We start from the raw sequence: 21698 nt of genomic DNA, 5'->3' as shown, positions 1-21698 counted from the left end.
ATCAAAATTAAACGAAATAAACATTTGAAATATATGAGTTTGTATGTAATGTATGAATATAATATACAAGTTTCACTTTTTAAATGGAATTACTGAAATCAATCTACTTTTTCATGATATTCTAATTTTATGACCAGCACCTGTACACAGCTGTGTTGGAATTCAATTAAAGGATGTGAGCAATTTGTTGGAGGTTTTAGTGTTCTAGCTGTTAGAGTAAAGTCTCAGGTGGTTGCCATATGGTGGCAGGTTTTACCTATACTACTTGTCTCCTTACTATCTTGTTAAGAAGATAGGGGTGTTTGAAGATAGCCTTAGCAACCCATCACTCAGATGCTGCAGTAGCATTGTGCGATTGCCAAAAATGGATCTTTACTCCAGCCTTTTTTTCATAGCCACTCAGCCAGAAGAATTTAGTCTCTCTCTGAGAGCAGACCAAGGACATGTCAGAGATATGTTGAAGAGGTTACAGGGCATACCAATGGCAGAATGGCATGACACTCAGACTAGGATCATCCCTCACCTGAAAGATAAAGACCAGGGATGATGACTTCCCTGTGTGAATTGAGCTTTGTGTCAGTGTTTGACCTTTCAAAAAAGTGACAGATCCGTGGAGGCCTCTGAAGTAAAGAACAGCCCTTATCAGGCCAACTGGGAGAGGGATGAGGAGATAATAGACTGGCTGATGTGAAAAAAATTATATTTATTCTGCATTTGGATAATTTTCTTCATTTTTATCCACTGCATGTATAGTTCTGTTTTCCTTCCATTCTACTCGCTACACTTCTTATCTGAGCGCCTCCGCAGAAAAATCCATTTTCCAACAGTAGGCCTCTTTGTCTGCACATGGTGCGGTGGCACTGAGGCAGGTGGTAAATAATGCACAAGTCTTTTTCTTTCCATTCTTCCAAAAAAGGGAGCACACACTTAAAGAGGCTCTCTGAAGTGGGCTTATTAAATCAACAAGGCTTTAACCATTTCTTTCCTTTTTGGGGTGCCAAGGTGGGGGGAAATGGGAATATCCCTGGAATAATATTTCTGCAAGGCCACATTTTTCCACTCTCAACCCTTATTAAAACAAAAAGTAGAATCCAAATGAGTGCAGTGCTACTACAATCACTAAATGTGCTTTTGCAATGGCACACCACAGTGGTCCTACAGTCAGTTTGTATCTAAACCCTTGTAGAGAGAAAATATAGTTGACTCGCTTGTGGATTTCCAAATAGTGGTGATGTTGTAAGATTTGATTCATGACATTTAAATGATAATATATGAACCATAGATATGTTTGTTCAGAAGTATAGTTGAGGAAATCCAGGCTTGCTCATTTTTCCTCAAAGCAAAGACTTACTCTGGCTTATCCTATTATACATTTAGTCTGTTCTCTTGTATCACTGTCTTTTTTTCCCCTTCTTTTTTTACCTCATTCTGTTTATCCTCAACTCTGGTTTTCATCTTCTGACAGGATGCCACAATGGTTGTCATTGCTATGTAAAGCATAACGGATATTGGGAATCTTCTAGTTCATTTTAAGGTCTTCATGTTCTACTTTGCTTTAAAATATGCAGTGAACACTGAGTCAACAGAAGTTGGCCAAATTTACTTTCAAAGCTCCATTTTTTACCTGCCTCGGTTTGAGTGGAAGGTCCAGGATAAAGAATGAATCAGATGTATGTGGAGGCAGGCAGTGATATAATATCCTATACCTCACCAATGTCAAAAACCCACCCACAATGCTAACAGAATATTGCATTCTTCTGAAATATTTGCAGTATTTTCATTTTATTGTGCAACTAAAACCAATGTATTCTTTTGACAACATTACTTTGGAAAGACCAGTAAAAAAAATCTAATGCAATAGGAGCAAAACACTGCTCAGAACAGTGCAGAGCAACAGAAATCTGCCTCATGATATTGGCCTTGATACATCTGCTTGCTGGAAGAGATTCTCAAGATGAAAGGAAGGGAGAGGTTTGTCTTTTTCAGGTCAACATGCCTCCAGGGCTGCCTTCACATTTAAAATAGATGGATCTACAAGAAAGTTGAACTGAATTAGTTAATGTTTGCACAATGATTCACTAAAATTATGAATTATTCTTTTCATTTTATCCTAGTCTCATTACATTTTTCACTTATGGTCTATGGTTTTTAATATGTTTAGTGGAGGTTTTCTAGTTTCATCCCCACTTTACTAATATCTAGCCTTTGTTCAGCTCCACCTGCAAAGTTATAAATCTATGCCAGAGTTTAGTTTTCTGTTACATGTTATTGCTCCTGGATGTCCTCAGTTACCTTCATCCTGTCTCTCAATTACCACAGTACCATCACTCATCACTCACTTGTATCCACTCACTTCATCAATCCTCCCAGGACGTTTCTTGGTGTTTGTGTCTGGTTGGTAGTTAGTACTTGGCAATCAGTTTCCTCCACCTTTAGTGAATTTACAACTGTTGTGTTTAATTTAAGATTAACTGCTTCATCATCATTTTCCAAGAAATGAGTTTTGTTGTGTGCTATCTCCAGTTTGCATTGTCCTGGTTTTGGGTTCTCCTTTCACTAGGGTTTTCTTACAAATGTTTGTAGGCATGTTGTGTTTCTAAATTCCTTCCACTGTGTTCTTGATGAGTTAGACACCAACGCTAAAAGGAATTTAAACAGCTGCTGTTTAAGTTAATTATGACCTTTGGTCACAATAGGAGGTTGAACACATGTCTTGTGAGATGCAATTATTGAATTAGCTCTAACTATAAGTTGAGAGATTTAACCCTCTCATATTCCTTTGTCCTAGAATAAAGCCTGGAACTGCAGCAAATGTCCTTTTATTACACAACAATCACTGACTGCGAACTGAAACAGTGGGTGCTGCATGCTCTCTTGATTATGGTCATCTTTCTCATTTATTTTCTGTCTTGAAATCTCTATGTTTTCTGTTCTCAAACAGCAATCCAATTACTGTTACAAGTCATACATATGTCTCGGTCTTTGTGGGGGCATCCATTATGCCCTAACTGTTGGAATGAGCAATGATGGGTGAAGTGAAAAACATTATGTCAGCTATGTCAATAACCATACAATCATGTTTTGATTGAAGTTGATAGGTTGGAAGTAAAGAAAAAAAAAAAGGAGAAAGTTTGCAGATTTGACCAAACTGATCAAAGTTCTTGCATTTGCCAAGAGCACCTTTGCTGGTCACAAAAACATTTGAAGCAGACTTTGGAGCAATGGAAGAAGGTGACCTCGTTTTATGACTACTATATCATATCAGTGTTGTGTTACTTACCTGTGGCAGAAGTGGTATCATAATGCACTATGGAAAGAAGTCAATGGAGGTAGTGTGACACCTAAATCATAGTTCTGATTAGAATTCTTGGGTCCATTCAAACTGATATTATGTTGAGACATACTATCAAGCTATGATGCCGCTGACCAAGCACACCCATTGAAACAGTTTTCTGTACTGGACTCTTTCAAGAGACCTCAGAAGAAATAGTTTTAGAATGCTAAGATAAACACAACCACAAGTTTGAGGTGCTGATTTGTGTTCCATGTTCATTGAATCTTAATCCAATTGAGCATTTGTGTTGTGTGGCGAATAAATAAATAAATGTGTTATAAAAAGCGTGAGAAAAAATAAGGACTTAAAGAGTAAATAAAGAAACTGTGGAGAGTCAAGGCCTCAGTAGTGCCAATTGTCATTGGAGCACTTGGGGCTGTAACCCCCCAAACTTGAGAGGCTCCAGCATATCACAGGAACAATCTGAGAGATCTCTGTCATAAAGAGTGCAGTCCTAGGAACAGTTGAGATACTGCTCATAACCCTCACGCTCTCAGGCCTCTGGTGGAAGACCCTAGCTAGAAGTGAAATGGAACAGCCCATGTGGAAAAATAGGGGGAGCTTGTGTTTTTCCTTGTATAGTACCATCTACTACTTAAGGCTTATAAGATACTGTATAATAGGTGATAATGATGTTTTAGATAATCTGTGTGGTTCCACTTTCCCTTAATTTTTAACTAAAGATCTTTGTTGCTGTACTGCAGCTCAGCTGTTTTGGCTAGTTTTCTGACAGAATGAGTAAAAAATGTTTTCCTTACCAAATAATCACATAAACAAAAGCCTTTTAGATAAGAGAAACCACTTGCAAACACATTTTGGTAGTTAACTCAAAAATATTTTTGGCTGTTTTACAATTTTGTGTGGTTTTTCCAGATATCTTGTAAATTTTTAGAACAGCTATCAAGCTCTTTTTTGTCTGTTTTGTCTTCTGACAATGCCTGAGGGGGAAAACAGCCTGGCTGGAAACAATTCTGAAACCAGTGAGACTGAACAGAATGAGCTAAAATGCTCTGTAGAGTTAAAGGGAAACTGTAGAATTGTGTGATGATACTTTCTCAGTTTGCATTGTTCCAAAATATTGATTTTTGTATTTTCAAATAGCTAGTTGATTTGTTTTGTGACAACCCATCTGTTCTACTTTCATCATGTTTAGACACCCATGATGTTCTCTACCTCGATGAATAAAAAGTACATGCATGGTATGATGGTTTCTATTTCCTGACATGTGGGCATAATAAGCAAAATATTCTAAGTGAAGACGAGTTCAGCGATTTCTGCTGTGTTTGAATTTGCACTTGCTGGAAAAAGCTTGTCTCTCTTGGTGTCCCAGTCTCAGACAGGTGGAGGTGATTGCAGAAGACACATTTGCTGCCAGTCTGCATAGTCAGCTGGCCAATCTAACAGTGCAATAATCCAAAACAGGAGAGGTCTGAAGAAGGTTAGATGACCCATTATGGCAGTAAAAAGGGTGCCAATAATGGTTTTGTCTTGTGAAGTATTTTCAGGTTCATTTTTACCATCTCACCCTCAGGCAATGAAGGATAACTGTGTCATTCATTGCATTTTCACATGAATGCTACTCAATATACCACTTTGTGCTACATGGCACATCCACTGTTGCATTACCCTGGAGTGAATAACGTGTGACGTGTTTCTTTACTGAGGACAAGGGCTTTGGAAGGTTAGACTGAACATATATAAGAAAAAAGCAGAAAAATAATTACATTTACAAAACTACCTTTTTTTTATTTATTTACTTTTAAATTCATCATCAGCATTTCTTGTGTGAAACGAAATGCATATAAAGTGGGAATGAGAAACAAAGATTTCAAATGTTGTAAAATGTAATAAAATAAAATCATACAAAAACTGATAACCCTTGTAGCAACTCATTAGGCTGATTGGCAACAGGTTTGCAGCCAGACCAGATATAAAAAGAGCTTCAAAGAGCAGCTGAAAAGATTTTAGAACAACTAGTTCATCTGGAATATGTCTATAGTTTTCCAGAAATTTGGTTCAACATTCTAAATACTTGTCTTAACCGAAAAAACTTGAAGAAATAAAACTAGTTAACAACCTAATATATATATATATTTGGAAAGTGGGAGGAAGCTGGATTAGAAATCCCACAAAGCAGGCAAACTCACAAGCAGGCCTGCATTAAGACACATTCAAACTGAAAATCTAATTACTGTGAGGGGAGAGTTTTATCTCAACACTACTTTGCCACCTAAGTTCAAAAGCCAAAAAAAAAATAAATAAAAAATACAAAATTGTCAGGCTAAATACTAAAGAATGAGTGTTATTTAGTCTAAGATATTTCATTGTTAAATTTAATTGTATGGGAACTTTAATGGTTCAAAGAATCCAGACAAATCTCTGTAGACAAGAGGCAAGACAGAAAATCATTATTGAATCTTTGAGCCATCGGACAGCACCACGTTGAAAGCAGACATAACTCTGCTGTGGAAATCAATTCATGGGCCCAGTAAAACTTCTGTAAAACATTTTAGTAAACAGTTTCTTGCTGCATCACCAAATGCAAGTTAAAACTTTAAATGGCTGAAAACAACATAAATAACAACAAAAAAAAAAAAACAGAAAAAAAAATTAAAAAAATTTCTCTGGACCTACGCCCATGTAAAATGGACTAAGGCAATGTAGAAAATTGTTGTAAAATTAATGAATGCTTTTACCCTCAGGCTAAAGTGTTAAGGGACCATCTGGCGGGGTAACACCACACTGTTCAAAAACAAGAGAAACTTGGACATCTGTAAAGGTGATAATAATGCTGCATCCTATTTAAAAGTTTTTGATGTGCACAATCTGTCATCCATGCTTTGTCTATCTCACTGAAGGCTTTTTTCATTTACTTAAAGAAATTGAAAAACACATTTTGTATCACTAGTGAGTAGCTGTCACCTACTTTTGATAAAGTTTGAAATGAAAAATACTGTAAACAAAACGGTGAACAGTGGGGGAATATAAACTCTGCAGAGGATGACTGGAGAAACAATTGCTTAAAAATAAAGAAAAGGAGACAGAAACATATTCCTATTCTAACAATTTTTTTAAAGAATCCTTTTTGATTGTCTTAGAGATGCTCTTTAGTACTCAGCAATTCTTCAAAAACAACTAAACAGAACCTCACACAATGATTTTGGTTTAGTTAGACTTGGTCAAAGATTAAGTGCTTATTTGATGTATTTCTCCCCAGCTGTGACTCAAAAAAACACAACACTTCATCCAGAACTAGTTTTTCTTCAACAAGCACAAGTGCCAGTTCTAAGAGGGCCACTGCCAGCAGGAATTTAGTAGTAATGAAGCTGTCAGAAAAATGTTGAGTGGATATTGTTTGCACCCACTCTAGTTTCAGGCCTGAAAAACAAAGTATACCATTTTTTACAGAGCTCAAGCATGCCTACAGCAAAGACACACTGAAATGAAGTAAAATTACATCAAAGTGTATATTCAGTCATTACTGAATGTTTGCTGTCCAGACCACCCCGGTGTGTTTTCTCATTTTTAAATGTGCAAACATACAGGGCTTCCTGTGGGTGCTGTCACTGCTCCCTCACTTTCCAGATTGCTCTTTACATGAGGAGGTGTTAACATCATCTAAAGCTTTCAGCCAGTATTTGCCAGAGCCATTATCATTTTCAAATACTGAGTCATTTGACCTCATTCACTCACTTACCAGCAAAATAGATAAACCGAGAGCTTATAAGCCTCACCAGTTTCAAAAACTGTGAGTCAGGTTTTGGTAGAGGTAAATCCCACTTTTGGGAATACTTAATGTTAGGGTGACCTGTTTGTGTGGCAGTGCATGGTATTTTCATTCCTTGTTCCTTGTCTCACAAATGAACATGATTTCTCACATGGCATCTCTACAGGGCAAATGTTGTATAATTTCAATGTAAATGAAAAAAAGAAAAACAGATACCCATCAATGGAAGGCTGTGTTAAAAGTCAGTCAAACTTTGCAAACATGCAGGTGTATGTATTGTTTTCCCACTTTAGATAACTAAAAAAAAAAAAAAAAAAAAACTTAAACAATGCAAAATTGAGTAAAATATCATAAAAACTATCAAAAACATGGTGAAAAGTCACAGCCAGTGCTTCCCTGCTGAGACTAAAAAAACCCGAAATAACCACATTTTATTGCATTGTGCAGGACACTGTGGAAATAACTGAGGACAAATCATTTTTTCCAGACTTTGAAATGGAAAGTACAAAGTAAAAAGATCTATTGTATACTTTGAACTAGAATAAAAAAAAACCCAACACATTTATATCAGTACAGTCAGGATTTTTGTGGAAGTTGGGTCAGTTGTTTGTTTTCCCAATAAAACTATTCAGTTCATTAAGATTAGTTTTCTGTCATAATTTGGATTTGGAACACTCAGCTGTGGACTTTTCAGAACCTTTTGTTTCTGATAACATGATTTTCAGATGTGTTGGCAAGCACAAAGGGAACATAAAGTCCAAGACTAAAGGATTTCACAACCTAATGTTTTTAAAAAAAATCTGACACCACTGTGTCAGGATCTGGGGTTTTTCTGGGTATTTGTATTGACTGTATTGTTTTTTTAAATTCTGTTATTTGGTTCCTGTATTTAGTTTTGTAAGTTGGTTTTTCGCTCCCTGTGCCATCTGTGGTCTTGTCATATTCTCATTTGTTTACCTGCCACGCCCATCTACACCTGCCCTGAGTTTGTAATCACTCACCTGTGCCCACTTCTCCTAATTTCCTGCAGCTTTTAAAACTTGGTCATCTCCTTCACTTCTGTTGGTTCATTTACACTCTTCTGTTTCACTCATGCTGTCTGGTTTTTCCTTGTGTCTCACCCCTTCGTGTTCTTGAAATCCTGCTTTTGTCCATTTTTATTAGATTAAATTACTACAGATTATTGTTGTTATAAGTTTCAAAATTGGGGTACAATTACTTAAAATCTATTATAATAAACCAAATGCATAATATGCCACAGATTTACTTTAAATGTTATAATACTTGAGAACAGTGCCTAAAATGTTTTGTTAAAAAAAGAACTATGTGCAGTTAATTTTGGGCTTTGACTTTTGGATTACATAAACCTCTAAAGCTAAATACAAAAGCAACCTAAAACTAAAAAAACTTTTACTTTTTTTACTAATATTTCACAAACAGACATTTAAAATTGGAATAATGTAGGATGGAAATACTAATAAATGATGTAATTATTGTGTGTAAAATGAGAGGTACAACCAAACAGATGCAGCTCTGAGTTCTGTGGAAGCACTTGGGATACTTGATATCGCATACAAGTTCAACCCTAAACTGATAATATTGTTATCCTCTGGCTGTAGGTTCCCTGAAGGATATATTTCTACTCAAATCTTAACAATTGCTTTATGTTTTAATAAAAAAAAGAAAGTTGTTGTAACACCTGTGCTAAAAGTGCTAAAGTCTGCATGAGAGATGAGTAACCCCTAGACACATGGGGCATGTACTGTAGCAGCTAACCTCATTTATTTTCTTCCCAGCCATGTGTAGATAAGATAAAACCTTTTGCACTCTGTTAAGCAAAAATTCTTGGCTGCAGTACTGACAGCAGAAAATGTAAATAGGACATTCTGAATTGTTGGTCTTCTTTGGCTTGAGGAGAGGATCTCCACACCCCCTTATGCCTGCATTATTTTCAGCTTATATTACTTATGTTGTGCATATTACACGGTTTCACATCCGGAAATTGTCCATGTCCGTGACACTGGGGGGTGGGTATGAAGCTGGACTTTAGCTATTCTGCAAAACCTCTCGGGTAGTCTGGATTCCCAATGCCTTCCATGTAACATTTGATAGTAGGCTGCAAATGCAACAAGGAGAACCACTGGTTTACTGCCAGCTGTGCAATAGAGTTGTGAATAAAATGTCATTTTAGTCTCTCAGTTCAGTGGCACTCAGCCACCACATGGTAATTAATCCACTTTAGTTGTATTGAGACATAACTAACTCTGTTTCAGCCATTACGAACATATAAAAAAACCCTCCCATTTTTGTCACTAAATTAGTAGATAAAAGTGCAAATTGTTTACACAGCTGAAAATGAAAGCATATTTTCTGCTTAACTGTAGTAAAATAAATACTTAATCAATCTGAATACAGATGTAACAGAAAATTATGGCCTTCTGTTTTTATTTAGATTTTAGACAGAGTCTCTACTTTTTCAGAATTGAGGTTGATAGTTCCAGCATCAGATAATGTGTTTTTTATGATTATGTTTGTTTTTTGTAACTGACCATAAGATGAATAATTTTAGGTAAAACATTACTTTTGCGAAAAAGTTCTTTTTGTTACATGCTTAATATAAAATTGTATTGAAAGTACTCACTGTCTGTTACAACCCTTGGACTAAATCTAGGAGGTATATGGTCTAACACAAATTGTAAATTAAACACAAAGCTAATAACTCAAAAACAGCCCAATTTGGCATTACAATGATTTATTTTATTATTAGTTCAGGGTGTTACAGACAGAAGGGAAGCAATGAACTTCAGGGTCTCCAAAGCCAAAACGACAAACAAAAAGAACACCCCTCCTGGCTAAAAAACAAAATCAGTTCTTATCTGACAAAAGAAAAAAATACAATTTCTAAGCTCCCTGGCTCACTACAAAACAGTAGAAAAGTTAGTTTAAACAAAATGGCGGAGAACCACTACCATGCTTCCCATCTAAGCAAGTGTTCTTAAGTAGACAAGTTCACCGAACATCAGAAAGATCAAATCAGAGTTGCTAAAACACTTGGTAAACAGAGTTAATTCAAGAGACAACCACATCACAACAATGCCCAGGGGGAAGAGGAAATGCCCAAAGAAAGGGGTGTGGCACAGGATCACTGAAGCTTTTATGCAGTCAACATGTCCACATGGTCAGTTTATAAGCATTATGCTGAGGGTTGGATTCTCCTGAGGTGCAATATTTGAAAATGGAATTAAAATCACTTTATTATAGTCAGTGTCATCCAAAGAATTTACTTGCAGATATTGACTCCTCTTGGTGGGAAAGGAGTAAAATTTGAAACACACTTAAAGGAGGTAAGCATAGAGCAGGATTTTCAAAATAAACTGGGAACAGAGTCCATGAAAAAGATGACAAAAGCTTGTGGTGTTTACAAAATAGTAGAGACATTGTGTAAAATGTAAATGAAAGCAGAATGCAATGTTTTGCAAATCTCATAGATCTATATTTTATTCATGTTGGAACATTAACATATCTTAAAATGCTGAAAATGAAAAACTGTACTATTTCATTGGGAAAAAAACTTGTGTTGCTGAATTTGATGGCAGCAACACATCTCAAAAAAGATGGGACAGTGGCAACAAAAGTTATACAAATGAGAAACAGTCGGAGGACCATTTTGCAACTGATTAAGTTAATCGGTAACAGGTCAATAAGAGAACTGGGTGTAAAAAAAATGTAATTTAGAGAAGCAGAATCCCTCAGAAGCAAAGATGAGCAGAGGTTCACCAGTCTGCAAAAAACTTTTTAAAAGTAGTGAAGCAATTTCAGAAAAAAGTCAAACAAATCATTGTCTGTAAACATTTGCTGTGCCAAACAAAAAAAATGGTAGTTAAAGCTCTAACATCAAAAAAAGAAAACTATATTGAACACCATTCAGAAACACTACCATTTTCTCTGAGCTATAGCTTATTTAAAATGGACTGAGGCAAAATGGAAAACTATTCTGTGATCAGATAAATCAACATTTGAAATGCTATGTAGAAAATGTGAACACTGTCCCTCTTACTAAAGAAGGGAAAGACCATCAAGCCTGGTATCAGTTCACAGCTTAGAAGCCTGCCTCTCTAATGGTATGGGGGTTCATTAGTGCCTCTTGCATAAACTGCTTACACATCTGGAAAGGCACTATCAATGCAGAAAACTATTTAAAGGTTTTAGTACAATCTATGGTCCCATCTAGCAAAAAAATAAAAATAAAAACAAAACAAAAAAAAAATCCAGCAAAGACAACCCAAGACTGTTGAACAGCTAGAGTCTTCCATCAGCCAAGAATGGGACAACTTTCCCTCCAAAACCTCCAGCAGCTGGTCTCCTGAGTTCCTAGACCTTTACACACTGTTGTCAGAAGAAGAGCGGGTGCTTTGTAATGGTAAACTTGGGCTTCTTTTTTTGAGGTGTTTTGCTTCCATCTAATTCAGATTAACTATGTTTTAACCACCCATAAAATGGTACAATTTCTTAGTTTCAATATTTGATGTTTACTGTGCTCCATTGTGAATAAAATGTAGGTTTCTGAAATTTGCAAATCATTGACTTTATTTTTCATTTACATTTTACGCATTCCTTTTTTTTTTTTTTTTTTTAAAAGGTTGGACTGATGCTGATATCCTCTTGGAGCAGGTTCTGGTTTTGACTTTTAATGAAGCTGTTTACACAGTTTAGTTTTAGGCTGACTTGCATTGACTTTATTTTTCATTTACATTTTACGCTTCCTTTTTTTTTTTTTTTTTTTTTAAATTGTGGCTTTAGTTCACAGTTCTAAGCTGTTATGAAAGACTGTAAAAATACTGCCTTTCATACACTTTCACATAGAACACACAATGAAATAAACAATTTCAGAAAACTAATTTATATCTGCGCAAGATAAGTTAGTGACACAACCTATAATGTACCACTAAATGCTTCTGAATCACAAACACCTGAGGGTGTTTGTTTATCTAACACTTCTCTATCTAGCACTTCAGTTTGCTAATGTTGAGCCCAACACAGTCTTGAGTGATAACCTGCTGAGTGATGATGAGCAGCTGGGAGGTCAGTGCATCATTGAAGGGTCGATGGTAATTTGATGGCAGTTGTTGAAAGAGAGAACTCCTCACCTACAAGTTCCCTTCCAATTGCCTGCCAGTCGAGAAGGGATTCGATCTGACACCCCTCTGATTGCAAGCTCATTCTCTCACTGTCAGGATATTGCCAGCCCACTGCCTATTGTTACTCCTGTCACTTCCTAGTAGGTTGACACGACCACCTATCTGCCTGTAACAGCTATGCAGAGCCAGTAGTTTGGTTTTATCCTTACTCAAAGACCAGATGAGAATTTCTTGTATGTACAGGCTTCATGCAGATTTTTTAATATTATTTTTTTACATACACACTGTTGCCTGGGCCCTGTTTTTGCTTCTGCCTGCCGACCTCCAGTTCCTTCAGTTATTCATGAGCCATCTGCTTGGGCAAGGGCTGTGTCAGATGTGTGTCAAACAGGACCTCATCTGTCCCTCCCATTCGTCTTTTAATTGTGTCCTCGTCTGCATGCTAAAGCCAACACTGATACCCTTGCAAGACACCATGATTAGCTAGGGGGGCCTCCAACTTAAGTTTCTGGTCCATCATGTCCTAAATAACCTGTTTGATCTGATGGGTGCATCTCTATTTAAGATCGTGGCATCTGGTTCATTAATTTTGTGAGGACAAGCACAAATCTGTCTTTGTGTGGTTGTCTGTGGGTTTGATTTGTGTTTGTGAACTGTCTTTAGGGAGGTGGGTTAAAAATTATCGGGTCAATACTAAGCTATAGAAACATAGGCAGCTTTGTCAGTATTAGGAATTAAATTAACTAATATTGGTCAAATGTAAATGTTAAAACAAGTATATTGAGATATATCATGGTTTTCTCAGAATACTCTGGTTTGCTTCCACAGACCAAAGTTAATTGGTAACCCTAAATTGTCAGTAGGTGTGAGTGAGAGTGTGAATGATTGTTTGTCTTGTTTGTATCTATGTGGACATGTGACTTGTCCAGGATGGACCCCGTCTCTTGCACAGTGACCCAGAAAGGAGAAGCACGTACAGGAAAATAGATGGATGGAAATATATCATAAAGATAAGAAGTGAAATAAAATAAACCTGAAGATACAAACTGCTAAGAAGTAACTAAAAGAAAAACTACTTTTTAAACTCCACTTTTAGTAACAGGACAAATACAGATGCAGTAAAAAGGTCAATGTGGTCTCCTTTGACTCATCCCTTTTTTCATATAAATGTGCCCTGCCAACCAGTCCCTTTGCTATTCAGAGATGTTCTTGAAAATGAATACATTTTTTTCACTCATAATAAAACTTTTCACAGGCTCATGAAGGAAAAAGAGGTTCAAAGCAAACTTTAATAGAATATTCCATTGGTTTGCCATGACAGTATGACTGTAGGGTACCCTGTAATTTTTATTTCTCCCAGAAGAAGTATCAGAAACTCCACAGGAGTGAAGGTATAGACACATATATTAGAGTGCACTCAAAAGGTTTTCATGCAGAGAAAATAGCATCAATTTTGGTCTTAAAATACAACAACTTTTTCGTACTTTGTAGCACATTATTTTGTCTATCAATTTAGGGGTTATACATAATTTGAGCGTATAGTTATTTATTCATTATAGCATGTTTAAAATTGAAATTGGCTAGATTATGGATATTTTATTACATATGTAGTATGACAACAATCAATCATTATTATCTGTTGGCACCATGAACTTTGACTATAAACACAAGTATTATAGGATGGCATGATCAACATTTTTGCCTACCTAATGTAAAATTTAGAAGGATTTCACTTTTGTACCAGATATGATTGCAAAGTTTACAAAATTTACCTTTTTTTTTTTTGGTGAAAAACATAATGGACAATAAAGTGCTAGTCACTAACTTTTCATAACTATCACTCTGAACGTTATGAAAAGTTAGTTACTAAGACTTCATTGTCAATTTTCACCAGTAATTAGGAAACAAGATTGCATTTCGAAGAAGTAAAATAAAACAATACAAAAATCTCTTTGTTTCTTAGTGGTAAAATACAAACTTTATTTCTTGTGCACTTCTTTTTTAATAACTTCTGCTTGTGACTTTGCAAGTGTTATTGCCTTTTCTGCTCTCAGCTCAAAAAGTTATTTACAGCATCATTGATTCTTCTTCAATTGGACTTTTCACAGCTTTCATAACTTATGCATTCTCTCTAAGTTCCTTATTTCAGCTTGATAAGAAAACAATTTATGTATGCACGGATGGATTCACACAAGATACATGACCTCACAGAGTGGAATTATCACTATATTAAATGACGTCCTGCTTCGAAACAACACAATTATGTATAATTTCAGAAAGAGGCCAGGAGGTCCCTCTGGAGAATCTCTGTGATTCATCTCTGACAGAGACATCACTTCCAGTCTGGGCAAAGGGATAAGACATGTTAGCTGTCTCTGCCCAATCCCCAGCCCTTCAAAGTAAAGCCACCGTGATGAATCGAAGGCCTTCTGAATCCACTGTCCCAACATGCCCTCCTGTGTTTGCTGTGGGGGGTTTAGAGCATGGAAAACCATTTAAATGGGTGTTGTATTTTAACTATAAGACAAAGAAGCACTGAGCATTTGTGTAAAGATCTAGACATGCCAGGGACATATGCAAATGAGTGAGGAATCTGGCTAAGCAATGCACTGATGAGTAAACAAAGCTGTCTGCACCCACTCATTCCACTCATGTTGACATCTTTATGTTTTTCCAACAAAATATTGTCTACTCAGGGACAGCGACACCACTACATTTGGACTAAAGATACAGTTAGTTGATTTTATCAATCTACAGCACTATGTTATTGTTAATCCTATTTTTGATAATTAAACTTCTGAAAAAAATTACATCTGAAATGATAAAAAAAGAACAAGTCATACTTTGAGATACCACAAAGACTATAAATTCTCCTTAAGGCAGACACTCTTCTCTTTAGTGTAGCAGAATGTCTTTGCAGTGATCTGAATAAACTCCTTGGTTGTTTTCCCTCATTTATCTGGAATTCTGCACGTTTTCATAAATATTTGCACTGTACTTCCAATATGGCACAAGTCTTACCTGCATGCATTCACATGTCAGGTATGATGACTGCATGGTTTCCCTCCACAGAGCAAAGTTTTATTTATGTTGTGTAATTGTCAGTAGGTGTGAGTGAGAGTGTGACTGGTTGTTTGACTTGTTTGTCTCTGTGTGACCCTGTGGTGGACTGGAGACCTGTCTTAGACCTGTCCCGCCTCTCGCCTAATGACCGCTGCTGATGGGCACCAGCTCCCCACGACCCTGCAAAGAAAAGCAGGTTGAGAAAATGGATAGATGAACAGTTTTATTCTGGCTTATGATCTATTTTTCCAAAGAAATTACTTGTGTTAATAAATAACAAATTGACCAAACCTTTTCCTATAGTTATCAACTGCAGTGCCAAATGAACAGAAGTTAACTTTGAAGAATGTTCTCTACTGTGGTTTGGGTTAAGCTCCAGCTGCACCTTCACCTCTCACACAACCAGTAGTCAGTAAAAAGATGAATATGTGGACTGTGTCCCCAGCTGTAGTGACAGATGACCTGTTTTTAGAGTTGATAACAGCATTGCTTGTTACTGTAAGTGCTATAAAAGCATCACTAGCGAGAACCCAGATGGCCCTTTTCCATTACATGGTGGAGCACAACTCTACATTACATGGCTCCATTTTACTCACTTTTTTATGATTTTCCATTTTAGGTAGCAACACATATTTCGTGCTTTTGTTGATACCACTTCAGCCAGATTCTCAAGTGAACTAAGTTAACGGTAAACAATAATGTGAACAAAGTTCAGATCAATCATTGGTCAGAGACAATCTTCACTTGTGGGACTAAAATCAGTGTCTCTTCAGCAGGGCTAATGTCCTGCACAAACCAACACACTTATTACTGCTTGCCGCTGAAGGCAAAGCAGCAGTGATGGTTTTGCCTGTATGTGTGTTCTGTTCCTTTGCAAGTACCAGATAAAACCACCGAATGGATTTTAAAGAAACTCTCATTGGCTGCACATCTACAACTGATTAACCTTTAGAGTCAGACCCATTCAAGATGGCTGCCACAGCTAAGCAACCTTATCAAACAACAAAATGGTTCATAACTTAGTCAAATTTAAAGATATTGATCTTAAATTTGGTGTGGTAGTAGCTCAGTCATTAACCATATTTACTCTGATCACAAATTTATCACATGAAATCTGTTTTTAAAACTTTTCCACTTACTATTGGAGTCAAAAGTGTTTGTCTGTTAGCATACTATCTCATGAACCACTAGCTAGATTAATCATTGGATGTATAGTCACAACTGATTACCTTTTGGAGTTAATCCAATTTAGGATGGCCATCAGAGCCATCTAACATTAAGAACAACAAAAATGACTATAACTCAGCTATTTTTTGGATAGTGAGCTTTAATTTGGTATGGCAGTAGCTGAACATCATCACAAACGCATTCTCTGAGCACTACATATTGAGTTTTTTTTTTTGTTTCAAAACTTTGACAATAATTGCTGTCATCCTTGTCTGTCTGTTAGCAAAACATCTCTCTAAACACTAACATATGTGCCAACATCTTAAAATAGATTTCAATATAGCATATTTCAGAACAGAAGACTGCAAAGGACTGCAAAACAAAAGCCAGAACATATGTGTTTATAGATCTCATATTCACGAGGAACCTGATTCAAAGAGCACATTCATTAATGAACAGCATGTCTTTATATATGCCTGTTTGTTTCTCCTGAAGGTCAAAGTTGAAATCCCTAATAGAGAGTTGTTCGGTTTGCTCTGAAAGCATGTCAAACACTTGTGTACTGTGTTTGAGTGGTCAAATACATTTTAGCAAATTTCTATTGACTACTCAGACAATGGGGCCAAAAAATACTGTTTATCCAACCATATTGTGTATTGTAAATAAGCTTATCTTGACAAAAGTGTCTTAGAATATGTAGTTGGAGCTAAAGATGGTAAAACACCTAGAGAAAAAAAAGACACTTGTCTGTTTCCAAACAGCAAAAGTGCTGTTGTCTATTAAAGAAAAGAAGCTGCTGAAAGCATGAAAGCAACAAGGTGCTGCTTTAAGCCATATTTTGACACCGGAGATAGAAGATTGTTTAAAAAACAAACCTAGAAGTAGTGAATTTTGCCAACATTAGACAAAATAGTGTCATCTTTGCCATGTTGTGTGTTTTGAGCAAAAGCAGCTTATTAAACTCAAACAGTGTAAATGTAACTTCAACTGGATATGGGGCTGTGGAGTAAACCGTAAAGAATCTGTCTGTGACGTTATGATGTCAGGTATGTGACTGTGACAAACTGAAAGCTTAAAAGTGAAGATGCCATGACTGACAGATTTATTCTTGTACCTTCTGGTAACGTCATCAGTGTGACGCAAATGTGAAGATGCGGTTAATAAATAAAAAAATATTGGCAAGATGTTGATGACATCAGGGGATTAGGCTGTCATTCAACAGATGCAAACAAAGACAAGACATATTATGCTGAGAGCAGAGGAAACTGTGCTTTGGCATGCAGTGTTTGGGTGGAATAGCCTATTAATGAACAGACAGCAGAGAGGGAAAAAAACAGAAGTCGGCAGTGGAGATACACAAAGCGTGCAGTGAGGTAAAATATTGCTATTGTTAGGCAGTGCTGAGGGAAAAGTGCTGCGATGCAGAAAGAGTGGAAAGTCTTGACAGCTTTCCGGTGGCAGTCTGACGGCTGAGCAGGGAGGTTGGAGGGAAAGTGCAGCAGAGGGCTGCTGTCAGGCCACACCAGAGCTCCGTTTAACAAGGTCCAGAGATGAGCTGCACCACAACACATTGCAGGGGAATGAGAAGGGGCTGTGCGGGGATGTAGGAAGAGATGAATAAGGCTCATGCATTTTTCCACACACTCACCACCTGTCACGCTTGCAACCCTGAATTTTCTACATGTGTATGGAAGCAGAAATTGGAAATCTTCAGTAAGGACAGCAGCTGAAGAGGATTCGGAGATTTGGAGAGTACCTGCCATTATATGATGATACCAGGCATACTTGAGACACTCTGACACCTTCATCTCTACATGAAGGATGCAGCAGCAGTAGATAACCTTCATTTTTCACTCAACAGTGTAATGTCAATAAGGATCTTTTGTGGATGCTTATCCAGCTCATTTCAGTTATAATGGCTGTGTTTAAGAAGCTCACCTAAACCATAACAAAGGACAAGCAGAAATAATGAATATGAGCAAATGGGGTGTATGCCTTTTTCTAAAAAAAAATATGGATACTGTTAGAATAAACACATACACAAGCCTTGCTCTGACTGTCACTACATGTCTCATAGAGCTTGAAATCATGCTGCTCTTGGAAATTAAATATGTTTTATTGCCTTAGTCAACCAGTGGTGTAGCAGTGTGCATTATGGTTTTAAAGTCAAATGATTAACATTGTGAGGGTTTGAGATTTTATTTTTTAGAAGAATGGAATGTTGACTAGACGAAAATACTACCACTACTACTACTACTACTAATAATAATAATAATAATAATAATAATAATAATAATAATAATAATAATAATAATAAAAATTATAATAATAATCTTTAGTTTTGGCTGTACAGTAGAAACTCTGCACCAGATTTCCTTCTTGGTCTCAGCCAATAATCCCTTTGCTTGGCATTAACTCCCACCATCAGGTTCAATGTCAACTTCAAGAGCATTGAAACACCATTAGTTATGTTTGCTTTATTAGATCAAGTTAATTCCATATAAAAGCCACCCACCCAACTTAAATGTGTCAACATTAGTTAGGGCCCCCGCTGTTTTAGATCCAAATAACATCATACCTAAAATGTGCTCTGAATGACTATCATTAAGTGGATTAATTATTCTGTTTTTACATGCTGAACATTACAGGTCTTGCAACAAAATTTTGTTTTTTTGTTGTTTTGTATTGCTTTACACTGTCAATGATTTGAAATGCTCTAAATGATGTGCTTTTCATGTTTTGAAAGATTGTTTGTTATATGCTTATTTTGCTCTGACCAAGTTCAGCTTTTTCTACATATTTTTGTGATGTTCATTATTCAAATGCATCATTAACTGATCTTTGATGTGTTTTTTTTTCTTTTTTTGTGTGTCTCTGTAGGGGGGCGACTCCTTTTCCTGGTGATGTGGTTGAATCTATTGCCTCAGACTGACAGCTGCCCTGCTAAATGTGTGTGCTACAGTGAGCCCAGGCCCACAGTAGCATGCCAACAACAAGAACTGTCTTCCATCCCAACTGAGATCCCAGTTCGGAGCCAACGAATATTCCTTCAGAGTAACAGCCTGACCATAGTGAGGTCCACAAGCTTCAGTTCTTGCCACAATCTTACTGTTCTCTGGCTCTACTCTAACAACATAAGCTACATTGAAGCTGGGGCTTTTTATGGCTTGGAAAAACTAGAGGAACTGGACATTGGAGACAACAGCAACCTCCGCACCATTAGCCCAACAGCATTCCGGGGCTTAACTAAGCTACACACTCTCCAGCTGCACAGGTGTGGCCTGTCAGAGCTCCCTGTTGGGGTATTCAGAGGAATGTTTTCTCTTCAATATCTTTATCTGCAGGACAATAACATCCTAACGCTGCATGATGACACATTTCTGGACCTTGCAAACCTCACCTATCTCTATCTGCACAATAATAAGATCAAGATGGTAACCAACGACATGTTTCGAGGCTTAATCAACCTGGATCGACTTTTGCTACACCAGAACCGAGTTATCTATGTACAACCCAGAGCTTTTAGTGATCTCGGCAAGCTAAAATCATTGTTCTTGTTCTTCAACAACCTTACTGTCTTGACAGGGGAGACTATGGACCCACTAGTTTCCCTCCAGTATTTACGCTTAAATAGGAATCAGTGGATCTGTGACTGTCGCGCAAGGACCTTATGGGAATGGTTCAAACGTTTTAAAGGTTCCAGCTCTGAGTTGGAGTGCAATGTCCCTGAGTTCTTGGCTGGAAGAGACCTGAAACTACTAAAAAGTGAAGACTTGGAGGGTTGTGTGGAAACATCACAAATTCAGACCAATCTTTTCAGTTCCAAAGTACAGTCAGGAAAATTCCCTTCTACTGAAAGCCCTTTGGGAAATACCATTCCCAGGTGTTGTCTTGGAGATAATGACAAGTCTTCTATTCTTTCTGGAAAAAGTCGCCAAATCACTAACAATCCCCCTAAGGCAAAGGAAAACATGTCCAAGACTAAATTCAAGCAGCAAGAAATAACAAAAAATGAGACTCAGATTAAGCAAAATGATGGTCCACTGGGAACCTTGTCCAATAACCTGGACAAGACTTTGGGAAGCATAAACCCTGATTTTATAGAGAATCCCGAATCATCTACAGCATCAAACAAAAAGATAAAGAAGTGTTCCAAAAAGCCCAAATCAGACACCCACTGCGTCAAAGGCCAAGGCTCTGCTTTGCAAATGCTGCACTTTCTCATCATTCCCATGATCTGGATATCTCTAGCCATGTCTTAGGACTCCTGACGACATTTCGCACAAAGAACTCAAGAATGTTGAAGCTAATGACAATGATACTGAAGATCCAGTGACATCCACAACAGGCAGTGACTGAAAAGTGAGGAGTCATGTTGACCCAACATTGTTGGAGACAAACAATAATGAAAATGTAAGAGTACAATAAACAAAATGGATGCCTTTACAGAACACTACAAATCTAATGTAAATATTGAATCGGTGCCCAAAATTGTTTGTTCTCTATGTACTCAACTGTACTGTGTCTAAGCTACACTCTGGAGACTCCTCCCTTTTCCCTCTCGAAAGCTTTTACTGCTTAGACAGACCAGTGAAAGGGAAAAAAAAGCACAGACAAAAACAAAAACTCAGAAAAAACAATACAAGGAAAATAAGAGACAGAAAGCACACAAAGAATGTTTTGGTCTGTTTCATGAAGAAAACCAATCTCCCCTTGTTATTTAGTCAAAGACATGCATTTGTTGGGTACTGTTTTTGTTTATTTGGTTTTATTTTTCATGTTTATAAAAACAAATGTTTTACCTCCCTGAATTTTAGTTCTATTTTCATGACAGAGAGGATATATGGGCAGCGTTTTACAAAAAAAAAAAAGAAAAAAATGCTGTCATTTTGTTCAAGGGGATTGCAATGGAACCATAGATATGCATTTTATTTTACTTGTGTACAAGTATGAATATATTATAAATAAAAGTTCTTATTTCATACATGTTCTCTATTTTGTGTGCTAATTCTCTTAGAAAGACCGAACACAAACACTTCACTTTCTGATTTGTGATGATTTGCTACACTTTATTTTACTTTTTTAGAATTTAGAATATTTTTTTTAACATTTGGATTTTTCTTTCTTAGATGTAGTAACTTTATGAGAGACAGAATGACTGATGGATCATGAAACTTACAAACAAAACATTTACAGATAACAATCACTTCTGGAAAGGAAATAGTGTTGATGTCATTAAAAAGTCCACATTAAAATATTGGTATAAGCA

The 21698-nt window shown here is 36.8% G+C and overlaps 1 protein-coding gene across 1 annotated transcript in view; it reads left to right on the top strand.

The window, feature by feature from the left end:
• Positions 1-21337, top strand: part of rtn4r (reticulon 4 receptor) — a 50857-nt gene extending 29520 nt beyond the window's left edge. The window contains exon 2 of the mRNA XM_017434706.3: positions 19310-21337. Coding sequence (XP_017290195.1) covers positions 19310-20691 — 1382 coding nt within the window. The 3' untranslated portion in view covers positions 20692-21337. The remainder of the gene's footprint in view (positions 1-19309) is intronic.
• The last annotated feature ends 361 nt before the right edge of the window (positions 21338-21698 follow it).

The sequence above is a fragment of the Kryptolebias marmoratus genome, linkage group LG1 (genome assembly GCF_001649575.2).
Source record: "Kryptolebias marmoratus isolate JLee-2015 linkage group LG1, ASM164957v2, whole genome shotgun sequence".
Lineage (NCBI taxonomy): Eukaryota > Metazoa > Chordata > Actinopteri > Cyprinodontiformes > Rivulidae > Kryptolebias > Kryptolebias marmoratus.
Note: the sequence above shows the minus strand (reverse complement) of the source record. Positions and strands in the feature narration are given on the sequence as shown.